At 46.9% G+C, this 24,933-nt stretch overlaps 2 protein-coding genes across 3 annotated transcripts in view; one reads left to right on the top strand and one right to left on the bottom strand.

Moving 5' to 3' along the window:
- The window catches only part of LOC102698393 (dedicator of cytokinesis protein 2-like), a 257,475-nt gene that overhangs the window by 107,592 nt on the left and 124,950 nt on the right, over nucleotides 1–24,933 (bottom strand). The window lies entirely within an intron of this gene.
- The window catches only part of LOC107079089 (INSYN2B protein), an 81,577-nt gene that overhangs the window by 25,109 nt on the left and 31,535 nt on the right, over nucleotides 1–24,933 (top strand). The window contains exon 2 of the mRNA XM_015360851.2: nucleotides 566–3,105. Coding sequence (XP_015216337.2) covers nucleotides 1,310–3,105 — 1,796 coding nt within the window. The 5' untranslated portion in view covers nucleotides 566–1,309. The remainder of the gene's footprint in view (nucleotides 1–565; nucleotides 3,106–24,933) is intronic.

The following is a 24,933-nucleotide window of genomic DNA, read 5'->3' as shown; positions in this document are numbered from 1 at the left end:
CTCAATAGACCCCTCAAAAACAGTACAAAGATCAAAACCAACTTTCTAAAGTTTAAAGTTTTAGAATTAAAATCAAGAAAAATCACAAAGATAAGAACTTTTAAACATCTATAAGATAAAGGTAAATAACACTCCTCCTTCCTGTAGAATGATCTCTTCCTGACTTACAGACCAGATCTCTCGCCTGCTGGGAGAGTAACATCGGAGATCTGCTCATCTTGAATGCCTCACAATTCTGCCTCCTCCAGGATACTGCTCAAAATACATGAGTCATGTTGCTGAATTCCTTCCTGCTAAACAACCGAGTCAAATAATCAACTATTTCATATTTCCAGCTATTTATCTCTGAGATGCTTCCCCTCGCCCTTTTGGTATTTATTTTAATGTCCAATATTCCTCTGTCTCTCTTGGCCCTTCTAATATCCTTCATGACCAGTGCTTGAAATTTCCTGCACTTCATTTCTTTAACTGAAGTTCATAAGTTAGCCCCGGTTTTTACTTGCCCTGTGTGAGAAGCTGTGTGCGTGACCAGAGCCCTCAGTAGTGTGATCTTGTCTTCTTCCAGGCCCTGCCCGCCCTCGTGCCGTGAGGAGAGGAGGTTGGCACGCAGGGCTGTGTGCCGGTGATGGGGGACAAGGAGGATGCCAGTGTGAGATGAGCCACACCTGCTGATTGTATGGCCCGCTACTTCTCACAGCAACACAAGCCGCTACTTCTGCCTGCGCTCGGCCTCCAACTGGCACCCTGCCCGCTGCCCCTGCTGGGCCGGTGGACCTGAGAGGGCAGCAGGGACTCGGGGACAGTGACCGGAGCCCTGCACCGCTCCGGCTCTCTCTGCTCTCAAGCACAGCCTCTGCTGCTCAAGGAGGTCATGGAGCTGCATCCAAGGACACCATGAGGAGGACACACCTCACATCCTGCTGCCTGCAGCGCCATCAGGAACCACTGAGCCCCAGAGGGCAGGGGTCTGTGCGGGGCAGGGCCTTGATACCCCCTTGCTGAAGAGCCATGTGACCCCCCGAGGCTCAGCATGGCCGTCTGCCAGAGCTGCAGCCCAGAGGAGCAATTTCCTGAAAGGATAAGAATAAAACCACGAGTGCTAATGTTTGTACTACAGTTCCCAGCGATACTAATAACGACGATGATAATAATCAATGAAGCTGTATCCCAAATCGGAGGCGATGTGTAAAGCAGCAGGGCTCTTAACCCTTCGGAATCGTCTGCCGAATCCGCGAGCGTCTCCTGCCGCCACAGCCACAGTCCCGAGACGCGCGTGACGAGCAAGGGGGCGAGCCGCTACCGCGGAGACATGGTCAGCAAGGAGCCCGACCACATCCCGACTCCTGGCACCGGCGCGAACCCGGACAAGGCCATGACAGTGCGTTCGGTGCTGCTCAACCGCGACTCTCCCGACATCGAGTCGCGGCTCAAGCGCCGGCGGAACCGCACCCAGCAGGTGCGCTTCAAGGACCTGGAGGAGGACACGGCGGGGGACCCGGGCCGCAGCTCCCCCGCCAGCACAGCGCTCCCCCAGAGCAGGGGGGCCGGCCCCCAGGCTGAGCCCGGAGTCTCTGTGAACGGGGGCTCTTTAGTGGGCACGGTGGGAAGCTTGGAGGGTGTGGCCTCAATGCTAGCGGGGGGTGCTCCCCGCCACCCCTGGGGACACCAGAGGCCCTGTTCCCTCTCACTGCCCAACCCCCGGCGGAGCTGCATGAGCACAGCCATCCAGACCTCCCCCAGCCTGCAGAAGTACCCGCCCGCCGTGCGCCTTCGGAGCCGCAGCATGGGAGACTTCGGGGACGATGAGGGGGCAGACGTGGGGCTCAACTCTCAGGACAAGCTGTGGCCCCACAATGACGTCCAGCATCTGCCCAGCGCTCAGGATGGCCCGGCAGGGCTCTGCTGCCTGCGAGGGGACCAGCTGCAATGTGCTCGAGCCTGTCTCCGCTCACCCCATGCCCACGCGCTGGGCACCACTGCGTCTCCCAGCCCGGGGGAGCTAAAGCGAGTCCCGACAGGGGAAACCGAGTCTCCTCCTCCGTCTGGGTGTCAGGGCCACAGACTGAGCACGGCGCACGGCTCAGGCTCAGCCCCGACCTGCTCCCCCTGCAACTCCCATCCAGGCGAGCTGCCAGCAGAGCAGTGCGCATACCCAGCCGGACAGCCTCCCGCTGCCCCGTGCATCACACCACTCCGCATCAAGAGGCCCCCAGATGCCCCCGGGGGAAGGCGGCAGGCCCTGGGCCGAGCCCTGAGCGATCCAGGAAGGCCATCACCCTGCCCCAGCACATGCGCCACTCCCACGCCCCTGCATGCATCTCAGGACACCCAGAGGGGCGAGCAGCGCAGTGCAGCAGCCCCAGCGCGTCTGTGCTGCTCAGAACAAGATGGGGGCTGCTCTCCAGTGCTGGGTCGCACAGTAGCATCCAGGGGCTGTGAGCCCTCAGAGGACAGCAGAGCGCTGCACAGGCAGGCTGGGGACTGTCCCCCTGGCCTGAGTGAGAACAGAGAGGAGGGCGATCGTGCAGACAGCCAGAGGCCTCCTCACAAGCCCCTTTCCAAGGCGGCAGACACCCAGCACCCAGGAGACACTGGACCCAAACCTCAGGGGGACTGCATGTCTCAAGGGACCCCTCCGAAAACTGACACCCCCAGCCCAGCTCAGGCCTCATCAGAAAACATCCCTCCAACAATCTTCTGTACAGAGCCACAGGCCAACCACAGTGGCAGGGAACCCCCCATGAGCCCCTGGGACACCCCACAGCCCCCAGGCAGGACTTCACGGCTAGAGGGGTCTCCCCTTCCCCCCGGCCAAGCAGAGACACTCAGGCAGGTCCATGAGCTGCTGGAGCTGGTGGCAGGGGCCAAGGGCCGCCTGGAGCTGTCCAGGGCCCGGGAGAAGCTGCTGTCTCAGGGAAGGCAGGCGGAGGAGCTGGCGGCTCCAGCCTGCAGCCCGAGCCACGCTTGGCCCCGGCACCAGGACATCAGCAGCCTGCAGACGCGCCTGCAGAGCATGGAGGACGTGCTGGAGACCAGCCAGAACACCATCAAGGTGCTGCTGGATGTCATCCAGGACCTGGAGAAGAAGGAGGCCGAGCGGGACGGGTGAGTCTGGGTCAGGGGAGTCAAGCACTGCTGCTGCAACCTACGGCACATTCAAACATCAGCTTGTTAATGAGCTTTTCATTCTCTTCTGTTCTCAATACTAATTGATACTAAATGTATCAAAACAACGTGATCAGAATGTATGAGAAAGAGGTCCTCTTTACAGCTGTGGCAGCTCATAGCCTTGGGTTCACAGAAACGGTTCCGATTGATTTTCCCGTGCTCACGTGCGTGTGGTGTAGAGGTTGTTTCAGGTCCTGCGCCAGCCCCCAGCACCCTCCAGCCACTCCCAGAGTTCCCAGCTGAAAGCCTCCCATGCTGTGGGCTGCTCTTTTGAGGACAGGCATTGTCACTGAAAAGTCAAAACAGCCCGATCTGTTAGCATTAGCCATGACCGCTTTAGAAAAGTCTTGTGAAATGTTCCCTTTTCGATGCACAGCAGAGGAGCTGGAGCGACGACAGGGAGAGAAGTGAGGAACAGAGGGAGAAAGGTGCCCAAAATGGTAAATCCTACTCTCAGCTCTGCTGTCAGTCTCCTGTCACCGAAGAGATGTTGAACCAGCAAACATTTTTCTCCAGCACTTTCCAAGAATGCCATTTATCAGGGCAATAACAAAGAGAATGTGTTAACAGATACCGCTGCCATATGGACCTGAGTAGGCAAACCCTGCCAATTGTACATGAAAGGAAACACTTCTTAAAAAACAAGGAAAGAAACTGGCACCCAGACCTGCCGAAGCTTCAGTGAGCTGTCGAGAGGCCACCAGATCGCTGCTGACCTATTTGGTTTCTGTATTTACTGAGTCTGTAACTAGGGCAGAGCTCTGGAGATGCTATATACAGCGACAACACACTTAGAAAGTTGTCTGAGAGGAAAGGGAGAAGCTGGTCTCTCACACAGAGAGGCACTACAGCAGCCTGCCTCCTAAAGAGCAGCCAATACACACAGCCATGCTTACAAACTGTCACATCTCAGGAGTTGCAGTACAACCATTTATTCAGCTTTCTGGAATGTTAGGTGCACAGGATGTGTGTTTCCTTGTGACAGCAGGAATGTCACAAAGAAACACACATCTTTCTGCTCCTGTACGGTGAAAACTCTGTACCAGAGCCTGAAATCTTAAATACTTCAAAAGTAATCAAAAATCTCAACTGACCTATTTTTCTGGAAATTAATTAAAATATAATTGACATTTTAATCTTTAATTTTGCACAACTGAAGAAGGCTCCACAGCTGAAACATTGTTTTCTTTCTTCTCTTCTAATAAACCTATTATTTGTTCCTTTGCAGGCTACACATGCTGACACAGCTACCCACCTGAATTAATTTTTGTATTTCATCAAGTGCGCTCAGTTGTAAATCTATGTACAGTAGTTAAACCAATGGCTCAAAACAAGCAGTGCAGTATGGGAGCAGCACAAGTGAGAGCAGTGCACTATGGGAGTATTGGCTGAAAGTGCAGTGCACTATGGGAGTAGTGCCAGTGAGAGCAGTGCAGTATTGGAGCAGGGACTGAAAGTGCAGTGTGATACAGTGTACAAGAGATGGGTGTGGTCCTATATGGTAGAGTCTAACTGCAAGGAAATGATCAACAGAGACACACATGGCAAGTCAACACAGGAGTATTAAGGACAGAAGGCAAGTAAAGTGGGCCCATTCACACAAAGAGCTCTGAGACTTTGGAATAAATTGTATTAATTTGATGAGGTACAGTACCTGCTTGTACAGGATTGTTTCAAACCAGCTTGGTATTGTTCTGGGGTCAACAGGCTGCTGCGAATTACATAAGCAGAACATGTCTGCCTCTCACTTGCAAACTTTCTTCCCCTAGCAAGGATTATCGCACCTCCACATCTTGAACGTTTCAGTTCCAGACAGCTGTGGATCTGCTGGTCTACACTGCAGCCTTGAATCCTTTTGCAGAGGCTGGGGCAGGAGAATTACCAGCAATTAAGATTGCAGGTGAAGATAGAACAGAGCCAGGATAAATGGTCTTATTGTGTTATCATAAACTTTGACCCAAACCCTGACATTAACTGCCGAAAGGGGGCAGAGAGGCCGTTTGTGATAATTGCTTGATTAATCTCTACGATGGCAGCGACTGGATATGAGCACGTCAGAGCTCTGAAGCAGTGCCTTGGGCCCCTGTGATATTAGTGGTGTCTACTGAAGTCTGACTGTAAGTGTGCTGCTTCACTGAAATATCCTTCATGTCCCAGAAGAGCCCAACAGCTGGCAATTAACACCAGCGTGCTAGATTGCATTAGACTAAACTGATTAAAAAGAAATAAACAAACAATTAATGTGGTGCTGTAGCGGAGAGAAACTGGCCTGTTAAAAAGGCAAAAAAGATCTCCTGGACAAACGAGAAGGAATTGAAGGCTTGATTGTCCAAAGGTTTATACAGAAAGTTCAGTCTGAATCCTGGTGTTTTTTTGGGAGGCTAATGATGTGAGGTGACCCCGGACGCACCAGTGAGACAGAGTTTCCTGTGAAATCAGACACAGGAATTGAATGATGCCATTCAGAGGAGAGACAAACATCCCAGGTCATCCTATTGTTCAATTCCACTGCCTCCCATCCCAGACGACCTCCCAACAGTGATTAAGAAGGTTGAGCATCGTGCAGGGTTGTGCACTCTAATACACCAGAAGAAATAAAGCTGAGGAATGTTCTGGAGAACAAATTCAAGGGCTTGTGGAATTCTTCTTTTAAAGCATTTCAGGTTGTGCTTGTAGTGAGGTGGAAAACAAACGTTCCTACAGGCAGGGCCAAGACAGCTGGAGAGGCAGCTGGAGAGATCAGCTCCGCTGATGTGTGGCAGGAGTAGTGCAGCCCCTGTGTTAAATGCACTTAGGGTCGCTCAGACTCTGACGAAAAGGCTCGAAGAGGCTTTCGCTGTTGATAGTCCTGCATGGCACATCCTGGGTCACATTCCTAACGATCCTGGATTGTGGAGACAGCAAAGAATCCTCTCATAGTTTCTGGGTGGCTGAGCAGACAATGGAAAGCCCAGCAGTGTGCCTGAGAGCACTACAGCTCTCCGCACTGTCCTTTTCTCACACTTCCCTGAAGAATGACGTGAAGGAGAACATAGGAAAGGGTACAAACGAGAGGCAGATATTAAAGAAGCATAGTTAAGTGGAAAAAACAAAAATAATCAGCATTAATATCATCATTTTCTTCATCAGTTTAGGTCTTTTACGCTACATACTGTATGAAAAAACCCATCTGCTATTCCTCCTCTCTCCCTTCCTATCTCTGTGCTCTTAGACCCTCATCAGCATCGTTGGACATTAAGTCTACTCCATCAGTGTTCCCCGTTTCCCCACAGTCCCCCCTCTGCCCCCTGCCCCCTCCCTACACTGCTATCCCATGTGTTTCTCTATGTAGTAACAACCTCCTATTTGTTCTGGTTCCAGGGATGCAGCTTTGCTTTTTTAATTATCTCCTCCAGTCATTTATTCTCTTTTCTGCTGATCTCAGGTTTTTACCTCCAGGTGCTCCCTCCCTCTCCCCCTTTGTGTTTCCACCTATGTGCTCCAGTTGCTGGAGAAAGACTGCACTCCTTTAATAACACGTCATTAGAGCGGTGATTCATGCACCTCTTCTAGTTAATGTGCAGTTCTGGCTCTGCCAAGGAACACAGGAGCTTCACTTAAATGTGCAGCGAGAGAGGAAGGTAGAGAGACAGAAAGAGCAGCACAAGTGCAATAAGGAAAGAGAGGGCTACTCAGCAGCACGCTGTAGTGCAACATCGAACGCGCTGCACAGAGAGGCACAGTGGACTAGCCCGTTCTGGTGCTTTTATTGTTTCTGCTGTATTGTGGGCCCTGCAGCTATGCTCAAGGAACTGGTCCAGTCAGTATCACCTGAGAGGTGTGGATGAGATCAAGGAAGTTTCACAGTATCACTGGTTACATCACAATTATACCTGGTGTGTGTCACGCCCCACACTCTCCCTCGCAAACGCCCTTGCATTCCCACTGTTTCACAATCTCATTCCTAATTGAACCCATCACATTCCCACATGCACCAGATTCCTCAAATTCTCACTCCCAGACAAATTATCCAACCTTTCTCCGGGCTCCCTTTCTCCGCTGCAAGAGTACGTTGCCTGCTGCAGGACGACTGGTTATTTTTAAATTGCAAGCGAAGGAAGATTAAAGCAGAAATCCGTTACACAGACACAAAAGCTCGAGACTCCACTCCGAGGGCAGCGTGCATCAGGGACGCAGGCAGGAGTAGGGAGAGCTTTCTTCAGCTCGGCTGTTTTCAGATGACTATCTGAGCCTCCAGTCTGGGCTGCACAAACATTCGTCAGCTGCAGCTGCAGAAGGTTTTCCAGCAGACTCTGCTGTCTGACGGGTCTCTGAAGTGCTCCCCAGAAAGTAATCAGCCGTGTGGTCTGACTGGCTCCAGACTAAGGAGCCTAGTACAAACATTTGAAAGTGGCAAACTAATATCCCAATATCCTGGTCTAATATCCCAGACAATTGTAGGAGATACAGGGGTAGTAGATGGGTTGCTATATTGGACATACTGTACCTGTACAGTATTATACAGTGAGCTGTCTTCTTGTTGCACTCTTACTGTAGCTCCAACACCCCCCACTCCCAGTGTAGAGCTAAGCCTGAGCCCATATCCCCAAGCTGAGTGCCCAGACATGAGTTCAGGCTGCAGTGATGCAATATTCAGATGGTGATAGAAGACAACTGAGCTGTCCTTTGCATGTAGGATTCATATTAAATCAGGACATGCGGAGATTAAATGTTCAGTTATACCCAGAAAATGCTGTCTAGAGAGAAAGGTCTCCATCTGTGTTTATCTTGGAAGGCTGTAGCTGTGATTGACAAATATCACAACAGTTTTGATTCCATCCTCAGTTTATTTGAGAACTGCTGTGCGCAGTGTGGTTGATGTAATAGTATTACAGCAGACCGCACTGGGCTATGTGCTTTTCCTATGGTCTTTCTGACTCCTGGTGTCTGCTGATTTTTGTACAATGCTCCAGGAGTCTTTAGTGGAGCCCCACCTGTGATGCCTGAGTGAAGTCTGTCAGACTGGCATTCTTCTCTAGTCTTTGTCTCATGACGCTGTAACATGAAATAGCAAGAAACACTAAATCAGTGACTTCTGATGACAAAGACCCAGCTCCTGCCCTCCCTCAGGTCCCTCAGCAATGCCCACTTGTGCTTGTACTGATGTGGGGTACACAGGCAAGGTGTGTTTGTACTGATGTGGGGTACACAGGCGAGGTGTGTTTGTACTGATGTGGGGTTCACAGGCGAGGTGTGTTTGTACTGATGTGGGGTACACAGGCGAGGTGTGTTTGTACTGATGTGGGGTTCACAGGCGAGGTGTGTTTGTACTGATGTGGGGTACACAGGCGAGGTGTGTTTGTACTGATGTGGGGTACACAGGCCTGGTGTGTTTGTACTGATGTGGGGTACACAGGCGAGGTGTGTTTGTACTGATGTGGGGTTCACAGGCGAGGTGTGTTTGTACTGATGTGGGGTACACAGGCGAGGTGTGTTTGTACTGATGTGGGGTACACAGGCCTGATGGGAAATTCTGGGCTACTTTGCTGTAATCAGTGTCCTACCAGAGGAATGGAAATAAGCCTCAGCAGACTTTACAAACTGCACACATTCATAAAAATTACGCAAGACAAGCATAAAATCAAATATACCAGCAATTTAATTGTAAATCTAGGAGTCTACATGCCCGTGTCAGAGATGGCAGAGCGAGCTGCAGGCCTGACCGCTGAGAGCCGCAGAGTCGATAACACCCCAGGGACAGGCCGTAGCTGTAACCGGCTGTAACCGGGCTGCCGACAGCACGATAGCGTTTCTGCCACAGCACCAGTGTGTCTGCTGTGCCAGTCAATTCATACCTGCCTCCCCCGCCCCTCGAGCCGAAGTAAACTACATCTCTTGAAATGAGCAGGATGGGTCACAATACAAACGTGAGGTTATGGTAAATTCATTCTCATCTGAACTGCAGCAACGGCGTGCCTGCCTTCTTAAATCACTACATGGATATTTACAACATAACTTCTGCCATTTAAGCCGAATTTGACGGATTTGCTCTCTGCGAGAGATCTCCGGATCAGCCTGAGTCCCTGTACTGTGCTGCAGCATTAGATCAGACTGTATGGCCCCGTCACTGCAGGTGGGCTGATCAATATGGATTATCAGCTGATCAGAATAAAGGCTCACGTCTCCCCTGCCCAGGGCCTGTCCAGACTTTCTCCGCGCTCTCGGGTGAGAGGAACAGCTGGGGACCGGCGTAAAAACAGGAAGTGTAACGCAGGAGGCCGGTTGTGACCTCCTGTACTTAAGGACCAGTTCTGAATGATCCCATCTCTGCTAGGTGCCCACAAGGGGTCCCACTGAATTTCTAGGACTAGTCTATAACATGTGTCAAGCTATGTAAACATGCAGCCTAGTGTCCTGTTCACCTAAACTCATGAGAAATAAACACAGCACTCCACCTCACTTATGATTCGATTACAAAATTATTCGGTCCCAGATGAGTTCCAGTGAGGACACTGAGCAATTCCAGCACCGTCTCTCTGGACCTAGTTCTACACACTCTTCGGTCCGTCCACCTGTCTTCTGCCTGGGAGCTCAAAGCTCACCGAGCTTCTAATTCTGTTCCACCTGTGGTATGACTATGCCTTTATGTTTTTGTCTGTAAAACATTTAATTTACTAGTGATGAAATTTCACGATACATATCTATAGGTCAAAGTATATCTAAACATGTTGATTGTGATGCCCTGCGCTGCTGTCTTGGATATATGGAGTGTTGGCTATTCCCAGCAGCTTTGTAGCATCAACAAATGGCATTAACATGGTACCAAAGCCCTGGTCTAGGTGTATAAGAACAGGGACTTGAGCAATAAATCACCACTTCTCACATTGTGTAACCCAGAAGTGTCTTCTCCTTCTATAATCATGAGGTTAGGAAGTACTTGTCGTGTTAAGTATTTCCTGTTTTTCATTTAAATCCTCATAACTGGCAATCCATTTAGTGTCTGTCATGAAACAGTCTTCGGTTTGACTTAACACCTTATGTTTGAAAAGTTGCTGTACTCAGTTCTAAAGATTGATTTGTTTTGTTTTGATTGTAAGGTAAAAGTCTGCACACTCACTAGCCTCTTGCAGAGCTAGGACAGAGACTCCCATTGCAGAGCAGTGTGGGTTTTACCAGCTGCAGGTTGTTGAGTGTCCTAGACCTCCACAGGGCTAGTACCCCAAGGTTAACTACAAGCTCCGCATCTGTTTCAGCCTGGCCTTCTTTTGCACTTGACCCGAATCTCTCTCTGCATTGTTTAGGTTGTAAACCACAGCTTTCCAATTCAGTGTCCTGAACGGTGTCCTGAACAGTCCTGAACAGTTATTGTCCTGAACAGTCTGAACAGTCAGTGTCCTGAATAGTCCTGAAAAGTCAGTGTCCTGAACAGGCTGGGCCCAGATTGCACTGGGAATGACTGGGTTCTGCAGATAAAACCACTGTGCCTTTAAGGGACAGTCTCTCACAGCACAGCAACACAGAGTGAGACAGAGGACCGAAGGCAGTTGTCTCCATGTGGAATAAGTGTGTGGCTCCTCAGGTACAATCTAATCTGTAAATCACCATAGCCTTGTCTCTCTCTACTAACTACGTATGTCTTCATTTTACCTGTTCGGAGCCAATATCTTACCATCTTCTCAGGTGTGCTCTAGTACAGAGCTGAAATTTGCACAGACCAATGCAGCAGACTCTCTCCTGTAAACTGAAGTCCCCAGCACTCGGACACTGAGAACTGAACACACTGCAGCCCAGCGCTCTGACACTGAGCTACTGAACACACTGTAGCCCAACACTCCCACCCTGAGAATCTAAACGTAGATTGAATCCTGAGAGACTGCGTAACAGACTGAAACACTGAGAGGGTTTGTGACTGACTGAAATGCTGATTAGTTGACTAATTAATGGATTGATTAGCAGACTGAGTGACAGGCAGGGTGGCTGCTGTGAGGGCCAGGGAGATGCAGCTGTTTGTAATTAAACTTTCTGAAGACACAGTCTAACCTGATGCTCTTGCAGGCTGAAGTCACTGGCTGCTGGTTTGAGGAAAATAATTTCATCTGATGCCTTTTACTGTCTAATTAGGCAACAATGCAGCACTTGTGAAGAGTCTTCTATTGCTAATTGAAGTCCCTGCAGACATTGTAAATGAACGGACGGAGAAATGTATAATTTCCTGAGTTCTCTGAAGTGTTTCTCATCAACCCTGGTGTAGCACTAAGTGGCAATGTACAATGTACTCCAGTGGGTTATTACTACTCCAGGCTCTGAGGTCAGGGTAACTGTAACTGAATTACCTGGTTCACCGACAGTTCGCCTTTTCTCTTTCCAAGTCTACTTCCCATGTGTCCCCCTTGAGATTTAGAACGTCAATTCACGAGAAAAACAATGACAGAAACCATGGTACTCTGATTACCAGTAAGAGTGTCCTTAGATTTTACCAACTTCTTCTCTGTATCAGTGGAGGTCCCCACCCATCTTCAGACTTCTCCCACCCCCCGACTGGCTTGAGGAACAGGACAGCAGCATGACTTGTCCACACACACGCTGCCTTCTCTCTGGTCGGCCTGGGGAGCACCGCCACTCCACCCCTCTGCCCACAGAGCAGGGCAGGTTCTCCTCTCGGCCATCAGCTAGACCCTAAATGTCCTCCAAATTTGTTCATGAAGTTCACTCTGGCTTCCAAGATGGGATTTCTTTTGCACAAGGCTTATTAGTTGGATTCTCTGCACTAGTTTGGTAATTATTGAAGTAGATCATCTTATCCAGTTAAAGATTGCCTTCAGATGTGACAATAGCAACCAGGTAATCTCCATTACTCCACCAGGGGATGGCCACATCTTGTGTGTGCTGTGTCTTTCTGAATGACTGTTTTTACAGACTCTTAATAAACGCATTATGGAAATTTGAACTCAACTCAAATGCCAAATACAGAGCACTTTGCAATTTGGCAATTTTATGAAACTACATGACGTTAGCTCAGTATTTTGTTGTCACGGGAACAAAACTACTCAAGCAGTCAACAAGCATACCTGCTAACTATTCAAAATGTAAATGGGAACATTGTTATTACTGTGTGTCCAATGAACTATTGAAGTAAAACTGACACTGTCGCATTTTTGTTGTGCATTGGCGCTCGTATTAATGAGAGTAAACAACACAATAACTGGGTGGTAATCACATTAGTTGGAATTGTTATTTTAGTAAACTGCATGCGCGTTAGCTAATTTAATTCCTCTGTGCCGTGGAGCTGTGTGGAGCTCAGAGCTCACATCAGGCTGAGAGTGAGAGAGCATCCCCAGCAGACTGAGCTATTAGGGCTGGCAGACGCTGCCAGGGACACTGTCATGTCCACACTGGGAGAGAGCTGCTGGCTTCCCTGCCCTCTGTTAAAGGCAGAAATCTGTTTACCCTGGCAGGCAGCTGGTGCTGATCAGGATGTCACTGCCGCTGCTGCTGGAGACGATAGGGCCAGCCTGCTTCCTCCGACAGCAGTCACCCTACGTGCAAACAGGCAGGGTGAGCTCTCGCTCGAGAGGCGCAGGACTGACGGCTCTGCACACGTCTTCTTAAATAGCAGGAGTGACAGGAGCAAACGGCAAGCAGTGTGCCTCAGAAATGACACCGCTCTGCATATTCCGTCCGTGCTTTTTGAGGACTGCCATTCAGTTTTTATTGGAGAATCACGGGGCTCCGTGTAATTCAAGCAGCCGTGGAGCTGCACAGCTCCGGAGAATGCCAAACCTGTCAGACATCATCCCAGCCCAGGGCGATGTGAACACTCAAGGACAGCAATGTCACCCAGCATGCTCCTTGTGCACTGGGAGAACTTTAAATATTAACGCCCAGTATCTCAGCTCATCTCATTAATGTTACCTACAGTAGCTTGTCACTGGTCCCTTCTACTTTTCGGCATGACCTCTAGAAACTAGAAAATGTGCTGAACATGTTGCTGTAGAGCAAAAAGCAGTGAAAATACTCTGAGCACTTATTTTTCTGCCGTGACTGAAAGGCACTTTATGAAAATGAGCCATTCATTCTCTTACAACACAGACACACACAGAAATCAAAGCACTGGCTGAGGGATCAGAACTGTTTCCTGAGAATCCGGAAGTGAGCAGCGTGAAATAAGCACAGAACAGTGCAAAGTCATGTCCTTGGTTCCAGATCCTCTAAAGCAGATCAGTGTATTTGCACAGACACATTGCAATCCACCTGTCTCCAGCCCCAGACATGAGAGCCATGGAGCTACTCTCCCCAACTCCCGTCTCTCTTTCCAAAGCCCATTTCACTGGTTAATTGTCTATCATGCACAAAATGGATTTGTAGGTGTTCTGAGCAAAATATCGAAATGCCAGAGAGTCTCTATTCTGCTGTCAGCCACACCAGTCGTCCACATGGTGCCCAGCCTGGCATAAAGAGGTGTGCAGAGCTGCGATAAGGAGGCTACAGGGAGAGCAAGGAAATTGAACATCTATGAAATGGAATGAGGAAATTCAAATGAAATAATTTTTTTAAATAATTAAGGCCTTTGCCTCCAAAGGAGCAGCTGAAGGTTTATAGAGTCCAGACTTTCAGCGCTGGCACAGAGTGCTGTCATTACTGTCTGTGCTAACTAAGGTCAGCTCATCAGTGCACAAGGCTGTGGCTTAACGATCTATTTCACAAACTGTGTGATCCATCACAGGAAAAGAAGCAGGCAGGGCTCCTGGGTGCCAGGGTGGAACAGAGGAGAGGACACACAGCAGCACACTGACTAGGACTACACACTGCAGAAACCAAGCAGACACTCTGTGAAAAACACACACACTACACAGACCAAACACACACACAGTGAAAATCACACACACCGCAGAAACCAAGCAGACACTCTGTGAAAAACACACACACTACACAGACCAAACACACACACAGTGAAAATCACACACACCGCAGAAATCAAGATCACACACTGTGAAAACCACACAAATTTCAGAGACCAAGCACACACACACTGCAGACACAACACTGCAGATATCACACACAGTGCTCAAACTGATAACACCACACATAATGGCACAATACTTGCACATACATACAAGCACACTGCTGGCACTACACACGGACAGGCTCTGTAGGTACTACACACAGACACACTGCATGCACTACACACACTGCAGGCAATATATACACACCGCAGACACCACACACACTGCAGGCACTATACACAAACACTGCAGGCACTACACACACACTGCAGGCACTATACACATACTGCAGACACTACACACACCATCGACACTACAGACACTGCAGGCACTATATACACACTGCAGACACTACACACACTGCAGGCACTACACACACACAAACCTTGCTCTGACCAGCAAGCGGATCCTGCAGTTGCTCACTGTGCAGCGGCTCTCGGTGTGCGGAGCACTGAAAGGGTTAACTCTTTCTGCTGAGTGCTGCACAGTGGAACTGGCACTGGGAGCTGATCTGCCTTTCTGAATTAAAGCACAGGTAGCGGCGAGCAGCACAATGAATTCAGCGCTTTTTGTCAGCTTCTCTCCTTAAGCGTGATTGATCACCACCCCGCTCTCTGCAGGAGGTGCAGCACCTGCTTTGTAAACCCCCTAATCATGCCTGGAAGCACAGAAACAACTCTCGAACCCTCTGTCAAAACACAAGAGCACAGCGCTGACTGGTGTTGTCGTGCCAGTCTGTGACCTCTGCCACCCCAAGAGCACAGCTGCTTCATGTAGCAGAGGCCTCTGCAAAGAAAAGGAGCCGGTCACAGCAGCCAGACCCACAGTGCTGACTCTCAGAGGCTGCCTGTCCCTCCGCACTGACTCACAGAGGCAGCCTGTCCCTCCACACTGACTCACAGAGGCAGCCAGTCCCTCCATACTTACTCACCCCAGAGACACACGGACCGAGCAGTGCTCTTGGTGTCACCCCAGAGACACACGGATCGAGCAGTGCTCTCAGTGTCACCCCAGAGACACACAGACCGAGCAGTGCTCTCGGTGTCACCCCAGAGACACACGGACCGAGCAGCGCTCTCGGTGTCACCCCAGTGACAGACACACGGACCGAGCAGTGTTCTCGGTGTTACCCGTGCACCAATTACTAAGTCACTGCAGTACAGGGATCCATGCTGTCACTCTCATCTCTGAGATTAGCTACAGATATTGAAATTATTTCGAGAGATAATGAAAGAGAGTGCCTTGGCTCAATTATTGTGCATTTCTGACTTGCTTAAAGAAGGCAATAGCCAAATATAATTAAGCCTTCTGTTCAGAGATAAAAGGCGAATTTAGAGCTCAATAGTGGAGCTTTTTTTGTGTGTTCTTCATAAAAGAAGTGGTCTTATATTATTAAAGTGAGTGAGCAGCTGAGCAGCACACCAGGTCTGGTCTTGCAGGTATTAGCGATGTGTTTATGATGACATATCGTTTTGTTTGTGTTTGGTATCACTAGACACCAAAGCTTTGTATTTGGCAATAACCACAAATCCCTTAGTGCTGCAGATAATTTGATTGTCTACGTGTCTGGGCACCACTGTGCCTTTCCAGGCACCCCTGTCTACAGCACAGGCAGGCAAGAGAAGCACCCACCCTCAGACACACACTTGTATAGCAGGGCAGAGGCTGGGGCCCTGCAGTCCTCACTCTCACACACACGCCTGCGAAGCGACAGTGGTGGAAGTTGGTCTCTGATAGATAACAACTATAAATGATCAGGTTTAATTCTTAGGATACTGTCAAAGAAAAGTAGGCAACATGTCAATACATACAGACTACATGAAGAATATGTTTTATACTGCTAAGCAGCCTTTATACTTAAAAACATACAGTATTTCACTACAGTACCAGCTGGAGGCAGATGTCCTAAATAAAACAGGGACTATCAAGCAACTTCTAGCTTCTAACTATCAAGTAACTTCTAACTAAAAAGAAATCTTAATATTATTAAACAAAGAAATAATTCTTGAATGACTCAAAGGGTCTCCTTTCATTCATCCTCCTGTAATATTATCTGTGTATCCTTGAGGACCTCAGGAAGCATCGTAAACAAGAGGAGACTGTTGATCATCGTAGCTGAGCTTGTTCCTCATCCTCACAACCTTTTGTCCCGAAACAAATCGAAATCTAATTACACCGAATCTTGTGCTCTGCTTGTATCTATTGCTGTTGTTTGTTCAAAACACTCCAACATGCTGGTCAGGCAAGACCTACCTTATCTAAAACCACACTGACTATTCCCCAGTACTGTATCTAATTTCCGTGCAGGTGATCCTTTAGTTTACTTCGAATAATTGTTTTCATAATCTTACATGTTTTAGGAGTCAGTCTTATTGGTCTTTAACGACTTGGTTCAGTTTTCTCACCCTTTGATGGATGTGTGGGTGGGCACTACATCAGCTATTCTCCAGTCCAATGCCTAGATAACATCTCCTGTACCTCCTATCGCCAGGATCAGTCTTCGCACTCCAGAGATGTGTGCGATGTTATCACAAATCTGAAACCCTGTGATGTCCCCATATCACTCTTTTGCCTTTTTTAAAATTCTTCAAACACATTTGGTTTTGTTTTTTGCAATCTGCACCACCCAGAAAGACAAAGATGGACTTTCCTTCTTTGACGTCCTTACAGCCTTGTCTCTGTAACCTGTATCCATCTGCCTTTGATCTGTCATTCAGATCTGACTGGCCCCCTCCTGTCTCCTATCCTTAGCAGAGGATCAGCACCAAGATGGCACTTGTTTGCAGATGGCATGTGTCCCACTTGTGACAGAGAGGACTAAGAGAGCAGGGCTGGAGCAATAGCATTCATCTTCTTTAGTGACTGTATTTGTCCTTCTGCTAGCATCCCAGTACAGACACACAGTCAGTTCCTTGGTGCTCCACTGACCTCCTGTTCATACCAGCTCTGCTCTTCGTGCCACTGTGTCCTGTGCCCCCAGCTGTCAGACTGGACTCCTTCAGCTCAGCACATCCTAGACTTGCTGGCCTGCAGCGTTTAGCACTCAGCCCTTGCCTCTCGGGACGTGTCCTGCTGTGAGCAGGCTGGCTGCATGGTGTTGGAGCACGAGAAAGGAAAGCAACCTGGTTCCAGGAGTCTGTTGCTCTTTCCTCTGTTCCTCCAGCTCTTCGCCTGGACCCTGATGCCTACTGGTCTTACCTGCTCCCGCAGAACATAGTTGGTTGTTAATGGCAGCAGCATCTCTCACTCCCACATGTAACTTGCTTCTCCTCGGAGTGATGACTGTTTTGAGCGCACTCCTCTCTGTTGCACATGATATTTCTTCAACGCAGAGCTCAGACTCCCTCTACAGCCCAGCAGAACAGGCAGAGCAGAATTTCTTCTGGGCAGGTTCCAGAATCTCCTGATAAATAGACACCTGGTGTATCGACGTACAATGTTGCATGAAGAACCATTGGGTGAAATGCCAAAGGACAATATCTCACACTATGTTCCACATATCTCTCCCACATCACTCTAACCACACTTTTAATGGACATTGTGCTGAGCTGCAACTGAGTCAAAACCATAGGCTCCTCTTCAGTGGTGGAACAGAGCACAGCACAATCAAGACCAAACTGTGGATTCCTCTAGAATCTAGAAGAGTCTAGATAACCACATGCACATGCATACACATGCACTGTGCTTTACAAAGTGCTATGAAAATAGAAAGTTGTTAGATGCAAGTTTGGCCTCTTGGCTAGGAAGCCTGTTCCAGACACACAAAATTCTTCATGCTGAATTCCCTTTCAGTATCCAATGGTGACCCCATGTTCTTGTTCCATTCCTCAGAGTGAAACTGTCCAGTGGGTTAACACTGACTACACATCCTACACTAGGATCTTACACATTTGAAACAAATCTCCTTTCGATATTCCCTGTTCCATCCAGCAGAGATGAAGCTCCTGCTGTATGAAGACAGTCCCCTAAGACCAGGACATATTCTAATTGCTCATCTTTGAAACCTTTCTAAAGTTCTAATATCCTTTTTGTGTTTTGGTGACCAAAACTGAGCAAGACCTTATAAAAGAGGTCTTAGTGCATTGTGCTGCTTGAGCATAACGCCTTTGCATTTAAATTCCACACATTTAGTTCAACACCCACATTCTAATTTTCTTTATTGCTCCCCCATATCATCTTGTGGAGGACATATTGTCATCATAAACTGTAATTTATATAGTACACTTTAAAAGCTTTTATCTCATAACACATTGCAATACATAAAAAAACGCATTTCACAAAGAAATTAAAATTACTCAGCTGTATACAAAAAACATGGAAATAACAGCTGATAAAACTAGCAAATCAGCCTTTTTAAATTCATAGTGAACTCACTGACAGAAGATCACAGGACACAGATATAAACACATACTGTACTGTAACATGCTTGATACTGTAGATACTGAGAAGCCAAGCCATGTACAAGAGGAAGGCTTCAGTATCAGCTTGAAACTGGACTGGAAGCCAGTGCAAGGAGTGGTGTGTTCACTTCAGCATGAACCAGTGAGGATTCCTTCTGGATTCTGAACAGGAGCAATTTGATAAATGTAGGTTTACAGACACTTGCAAGGAGGACAATTACAAAACTTACCCTGCAAAAACAAATTCTTCAGTTTTTCAGCTACAGACAGTGCCGAATTCAGCCTTGAAAAAAATAAGCCTATTTTATATAGTTTCTCCAGTAAATACCCTGCTGTATACAACAGTCTAAAGGAAATGAGTCCTTGTCTCAATTGATATACCTGGGAAATAAAGCAATAATATTACAATAAATGGGGGTTACAAGAATAGAGAATTACCAGGAAGTAGCCAAGCACATAAATCAATAATTAAGATAAATAACCCCCAACTTGAAAATGATTTCTGCTCAAGCCTCACAGTGTAGGTATTATCAGTGATAACCAAGCTTTGTTCTCTGGCACAGTTTTGGTGCATAGAGTTATAATCCGGACACACTTAGTGAAAGTAATTTTCTTAAAAATGAAAATACACACAATAACCTATACACAAAATAACATACTGTACAACACACAAGTTACACGATGAACACATTTACAAATAAGGCATACCAAAAGTCTAACATAAATTTTGATAAACTTCCTTCTTAACTTAATAGAATAGAACATGCAGTACAATCTCTTTCTCTGTGTAAACTTAGATGCAACAAAATAAAGGGGAACTTACAGTATCTCCTTTTTCTAAAAACGCACCTATTAACCAGAAGAGGCCATTTTTAACCAAGGGGTTATTCACACAGGAAATCAGAGTTCCCTTAAAACACAGAACAGGAAGCTCTACTGAGCTCCAACCTGATCTTTCTGGTTGACCTGGGTCAAGGAGCTCTCACCTCCTCCTATGCTTTTTGCAGTCTTTCTCCGCTTTTCTTCACCATCCTCTTAAATGGTGTGTTTCTGGACTGTTCTTTGACACTTCATCATTTACCCAGAATTTAATTAACAAAAGGAAACAAAGGTAAACTTTACAATTGCTGGAGGTGTAGTCACTAGCCAGGTGTTACCCTTTGTATCTACATTTTTACAGATACTCCAGTAGTCACCAATAGTGTATCTTTAACTACAGTATATAAATAAATGACAAGCCCTAAATCTAATCACAGTTGAAAAATGTTTTATATTATATATATGATTTATCTCAGATGAGCATTACGGCAGGACTGAAACATAGAATTAACAGCTTTAGAACAGCTTTAGCTTGGAAATACTTCCGTCTGAAGAAACAGATGCTCAGAGATGGTAATTCAGACCCTGTGTTTTTTTAATACTTGAAGTAGCAGAGGTCCCAGTGAGGAGCCCTGCGGAACTCCAGGTCTAACCAGCCCAAATACTGAATTAAACTAAAATCACCAAAAACAATATAACGCTTGGCTGAGGTAGGTTGTGTTTTAACCACCTAAGAGCTGTGCCACAGATGCTGACACACTCTCTAACTGAGCGAGCTGCGTGTTGTAATTTCAGATTAATGTAATGTAAAGTAATGTCAGATGTGGGCTGATGACACATTCAGATTGTCTGAAGTCTTCTGAGCGATTTTAGCCCCTGGTTTCAGTGCAAGAGTTCTAAAAGCTGACGTTCTTACTACCTTTGTGAACTTTACCTAAGTGTCTTCCTAGTCCACAGTCCATGTCTCTCTGTGAGTTCCAAGCCTTGGTGCCTGTGTGCCCCTCTCCCTGCTTGTCATCTGCAAATCTAACTAGATCTTAGACTCTGAGTCTAAATCACGGATGCAGATCAGAGGATTAGGAGCTGTGTTCCCTGCAAAGTCTGTGATTCTGGGAGTGTGACAGAGACATGTTTACTTTTCATTTGCTCATGTTTTTAAAGCCTGCTTGGGGAGATTTTTCCAAAATGTTTCTCATCATCAGCTGTGTAGTTCTGGCTAAAACAGATGGACAGGTTTCTCTGAACTTGTCTATTCTTGGTTCAGCAGATGGACACATTTTGTGCTGTTTGGCAATCCTTTCTGTGCCAGCCGGCCTGTCCTTCGGGGCCCCTGGTGTTAATGACACAGCCCTGCAGCCCAGGGGGGGTCGGGCTTGCACAACAAAAGGAAGACCTCTCCCAGCCCATGTGACACTCAGACTCTCTTTCAGCAAGAGCACAACCGTTTTCCACATATCGATATAGGATTGCAAAACTATGCGTGTCCAGACTTTATTTTAGTCAGTTACTTTGCCTCCCAAGCCTTTACTGCAAGCATGCATGAGCCCTGCTGTAAAACTAGAGCACAGATACAGAGACCGGCCAAGCAGGAGGACTGACAGAGGGCTGGCAGTGGAGCGAGGGTGGCCAGTGAGTGTGGTTGACCGCTCAGTGCCCAGCCCTGCCAGGTACGAGACTCATAGCTCTGCCTCCAGCTGTCCAGAAACTCAGGGAACTGGCTCCTCCGAAAGGCACTTCTGACACAACAAACTGCAGCGCAGTCCTAGCAAGATGCTCACAGCGCCCTGAAATCAAGATGTTTAATTATCCCCTGTAGCGTCTTAATTGCCAAAATTAGAAACTAAATGAAAAAACAGAATGTGTCACTTACGTTTTTAAAGGCCTTACTATTCAGACCTCATTTATGAACATCATTAGCAAGTCTTTTTCTGCAAGTAATAATACTAGCAGTCAATGTTCCGAGCTGCACAGCAGCTCCCTCGCTCCCACACACACAACGGGGATTGTGACTTTCCTGAGCTGTCCTCCTTGTGCTGGAATACGTGAGTTTTACGATGGTATTTTTAGTGATGTCTTTGATCTTTTTCTTTGCACATTATGACTAATGAGGATTTGGAGTTTGGTCTCTGAGAAGGTAAATTGGGTTAATTCCTCTCTGTTGTGCTTTAATCCCAGAGACAGAGTGACTCAACCGTTGCATAAGACTTTAACACGGTTAACAATGGCAGGTCATTCAGAAAAATAAACATATAGAATTCCCTCTGCCTCCTAAAAGCTAACTGAGCTCTTGCTTGGAATCTGGAGAAGCTAAAGGCTGAGTTACTGCAGCTCTCCCTGGCACGGTGAACAGCTGGACACGTCCTTCCCTCTGCAATAGAACGGGAAGAGCACTTTCAAGCAGCAGGGTCACCTGCCCCAGCCTTATCATGTGTCAACAGAAACACCCAAGTCTTTCTCATGAGTAGCATCTGCCCATTTCTGTTCATATTTATGGATTTATGGATTATGCATTTCAATTCATATGTTTTTCCTGCCTGATCTTGTTAATGCTGCATGCCATCTGTCAGGTGGTTGCCTAGTCATGAATTACATCAAAATCTCATCTGAATTTCATTCACTGTTTCTGCGGTGTTTCCTACAGTATATCATGTCATGTTTCCATTGCTGCTGTTGCCTGTTCATTGAACTGTAACAAGGTGGTTAGGAAAGACCTTCTGCAGACTGTTGACTATTCCAAAGGATATTAGGACATTCCCTGGGTTAATCCCAGGTACAGGAGGTGGTCTTCCAGTATAATTATAATTACAGTAGACTCGACTTTTACATGGTAGATACAGTAGGTTCCTGACACTGCGTACTGTATACTCCAAATCACATAGATTAAGAACACCTTCCTACTCCCCTTAAACAAGTAAAGTGTTTTCATCACCTGCTACTGCCTTACTCTGGATTCCTTCCTGCCTTGCTGCACCAACAGCCTACAATATGACTGACATCTCGTGTTTCCACGTACAAGTGGTGAAACACCATCGGGCCCTGCGATTTATTAATTGAGTGCCTCTAGTACCCAAAACACTTCTCCCTTTCTCCCTCTTCCATGCTGAAATGTTTAATAGAGAACCTTATTTCCACTGCCTGGGGATGTTGGAGTGAAATACTGTACTCATTAAGTACATCCGCCATTTCCTTCACATTGTCTAGTTGACCATTTTTGTCCCAGATACAGTATATTTTACGTTACCTGTGACAGTCTGCTTGCTGTTGTAGTATTGAAAGAACATTGTATTATTTATTTCAGCCTCCACTGGAAAAATCCTCTCTGTTTCTCTCTAGTCCTTTCTGATATCTGTTATAACCCATGCTTGCAATACATTGTGCACCTTTTCATTACCTGGATCCTCATCATTCTTTAAACTGCTCTCTTCCCAAACTGATTAGTGAGACAATTTGGGGTGCTGTTTTTAGCTTCAATTTAATCACTTTTGGGATCAATCTGTCCTGTGCTTCATGCAAAATCCATGCTGTCCCACTCTCCTGCTCTAGAGTCTGCTTTGCTGAATTAGAAACTCTTGATTTGGACTCAGCCTGTACACTTTAAAATTACATTTCAAAGCCACACCAGTCAGTGGCAGTCTCACTCCTGTTTGCCTCACTCTGTCTCAATTAAATACGCAGTTTATTTAGTCTTTTAGAGCAAAGAAGGACAAATAGGTGTGCAACCCAATGCAAACACGAAAGGTTTTCCTGCAGGGTAGGCAATCAATACGCAAACTCAAGTTCGGGAACAAAGAGCACATGAGTAGACGGTCTCATCAAGGGACGCCACTCTCCTTTTTAAAGGGCTCCTTCCATTTAGGACTTAGAAAGAAAATGTAATGTGATAACCATGCATTGAATAAGCAAACACATCACACAGCACGCAAAACACACAGTGGACACAAGAACACACAAACATAAGAACTGTTACAAATGAGCAGAGACTGGTTGGCTTGTCTCATCCAGCATTTTCTTGTAAAAAAGCCAATATATCTTCACCAGCAGGATGATGTAACTTGTTCCAGGGCCCCATGATCCACATTAATAAATCAATACAAGATACATGTACAGTACACAAACACATGAATTCACAAGATACAAGGATTCTCAAGGTGACCATTACCACCTTGGCACAGTGAGCATTTCAGTTTGCCTGGAAACTAATATATCTTGGTCAAGGACATAGAAAAAGGGGGAACAAAGAAGACCAGCTCACCAGCAGCTATGAAGATGACAATATCTAGGTAATTAAATTGGGAAACTGGGGGATCAGACTGCTGGAGATGGAAAAGGGAGAGAGAGTGCAATGTCTACAGAACGGCCACTAGAGGTCATCACTGAGGCATTGAAAATAATCTGCATTAAAATGTTGTTTTTAATTAATTGGATGACTTTATGATGACACAATGGTGCCATGGTTGGCAATGCTGCCTCTTGGGTCTGGAGTCCTGGGTTCAATTCCAGACCTGGGGTGTTAACTTCTCAGAGTCTGTATTTTCTCCCCATGTGCGTGTCGGTTTCCTCCCACACTCCAAAGACATGCTGGTAGGTTAACTGGCTTCTGGGAGAATTGGCCCTGGTGTGAGTGTGTGTCTGTGTGTCTGTCTGCCCTGCGATGGACTGGTGTCCTGTCCAGGGGGTGTCCTGTCTTGCCGGGTTAGGGTGCAGCTCCCCCGTGACCCTGTACTGAGTTAAGGGGTTAGAAGATGGACGATGACTGTAATTGAATTGGGATGGGTGAGCTTGCACAAAGGGGTGTGTTTTTGAAAAGGTGCCTATCTTCAGAGTGGGAAAGTAATGTCAATCAATTAGCATGAAGGATTCATTTTTAAATTAAAACATGTCTACTTTCAGGCGTGCAAATACGCAGTATCACATTGATGTGAAAGATCTTCTGCTTAATAAAGAATGCCTGTTCCTGTAGTACTAGTGCTGGTGAAAAGTGCTTTATTACTTTTGAATCACTGTTGTGTTCCTGAGCTGTTCCAGTCTTTGCAGCAGTAGAAACCTGTGGAGGAACATCTTTCATTCTACTGTACATCTCCACCACACTGCACAGCCGCTGCGTGTATTACTCTTTGCCCCAGTAGAGACGGCTTTGTAACCCATGTGGACCCATGTCACCATGCCAGAGACAGACCTTTTTCTGCTAGTCCGGTGTAACTCATTGTCTCAGGAAGGCTGGAAGTATCACTAATGATACCAGTCATCCTGGTTTCTCATTTTTCTCTCTGGTCAGCGTTACAGGAGCAGAAAGGCACGAACTTCCAGATTTCTTAAGAGTTTCTTCCCACAAGCTGTCAGATGACTGAACTCTACCCCCACCACTGGCTCACACTGATGTTTTTTTCTTCACACACTGCTTGTCTGACCTTTTTTTAAGTTATATGTTATTAATTTGTTGCTGCTGCTGTTCTGTGTTTATGTCTTTGTTTTGGAGCATATGTGCAAATAAGCATTTCATTGTACTTGTGCACATGACAAAAAAACTGAACTGAATTAATTCCAGTGCTATTCCAGTGCAAGCA

This window comes from Lepisosteus oculatus, chromosome 3, assembly GCF_040954835.1.
Source record: "Lepisosteus oculatus isolate fLepOcu1 chromosome 3, fLepOcu1.hap2, whole genome shotgun sequence".
NCBI classification, from domain to species: domain Eukaryota; kingdom Metazoa; phylum Chordata; class Actinopteri; order Semionotiformes; family Lepisosteidae; genus Lepisosteus; species Lepisosteus oculatus.
This window is presented reverse-complemented; position numbering and strand designations above follow the sequence as displayed.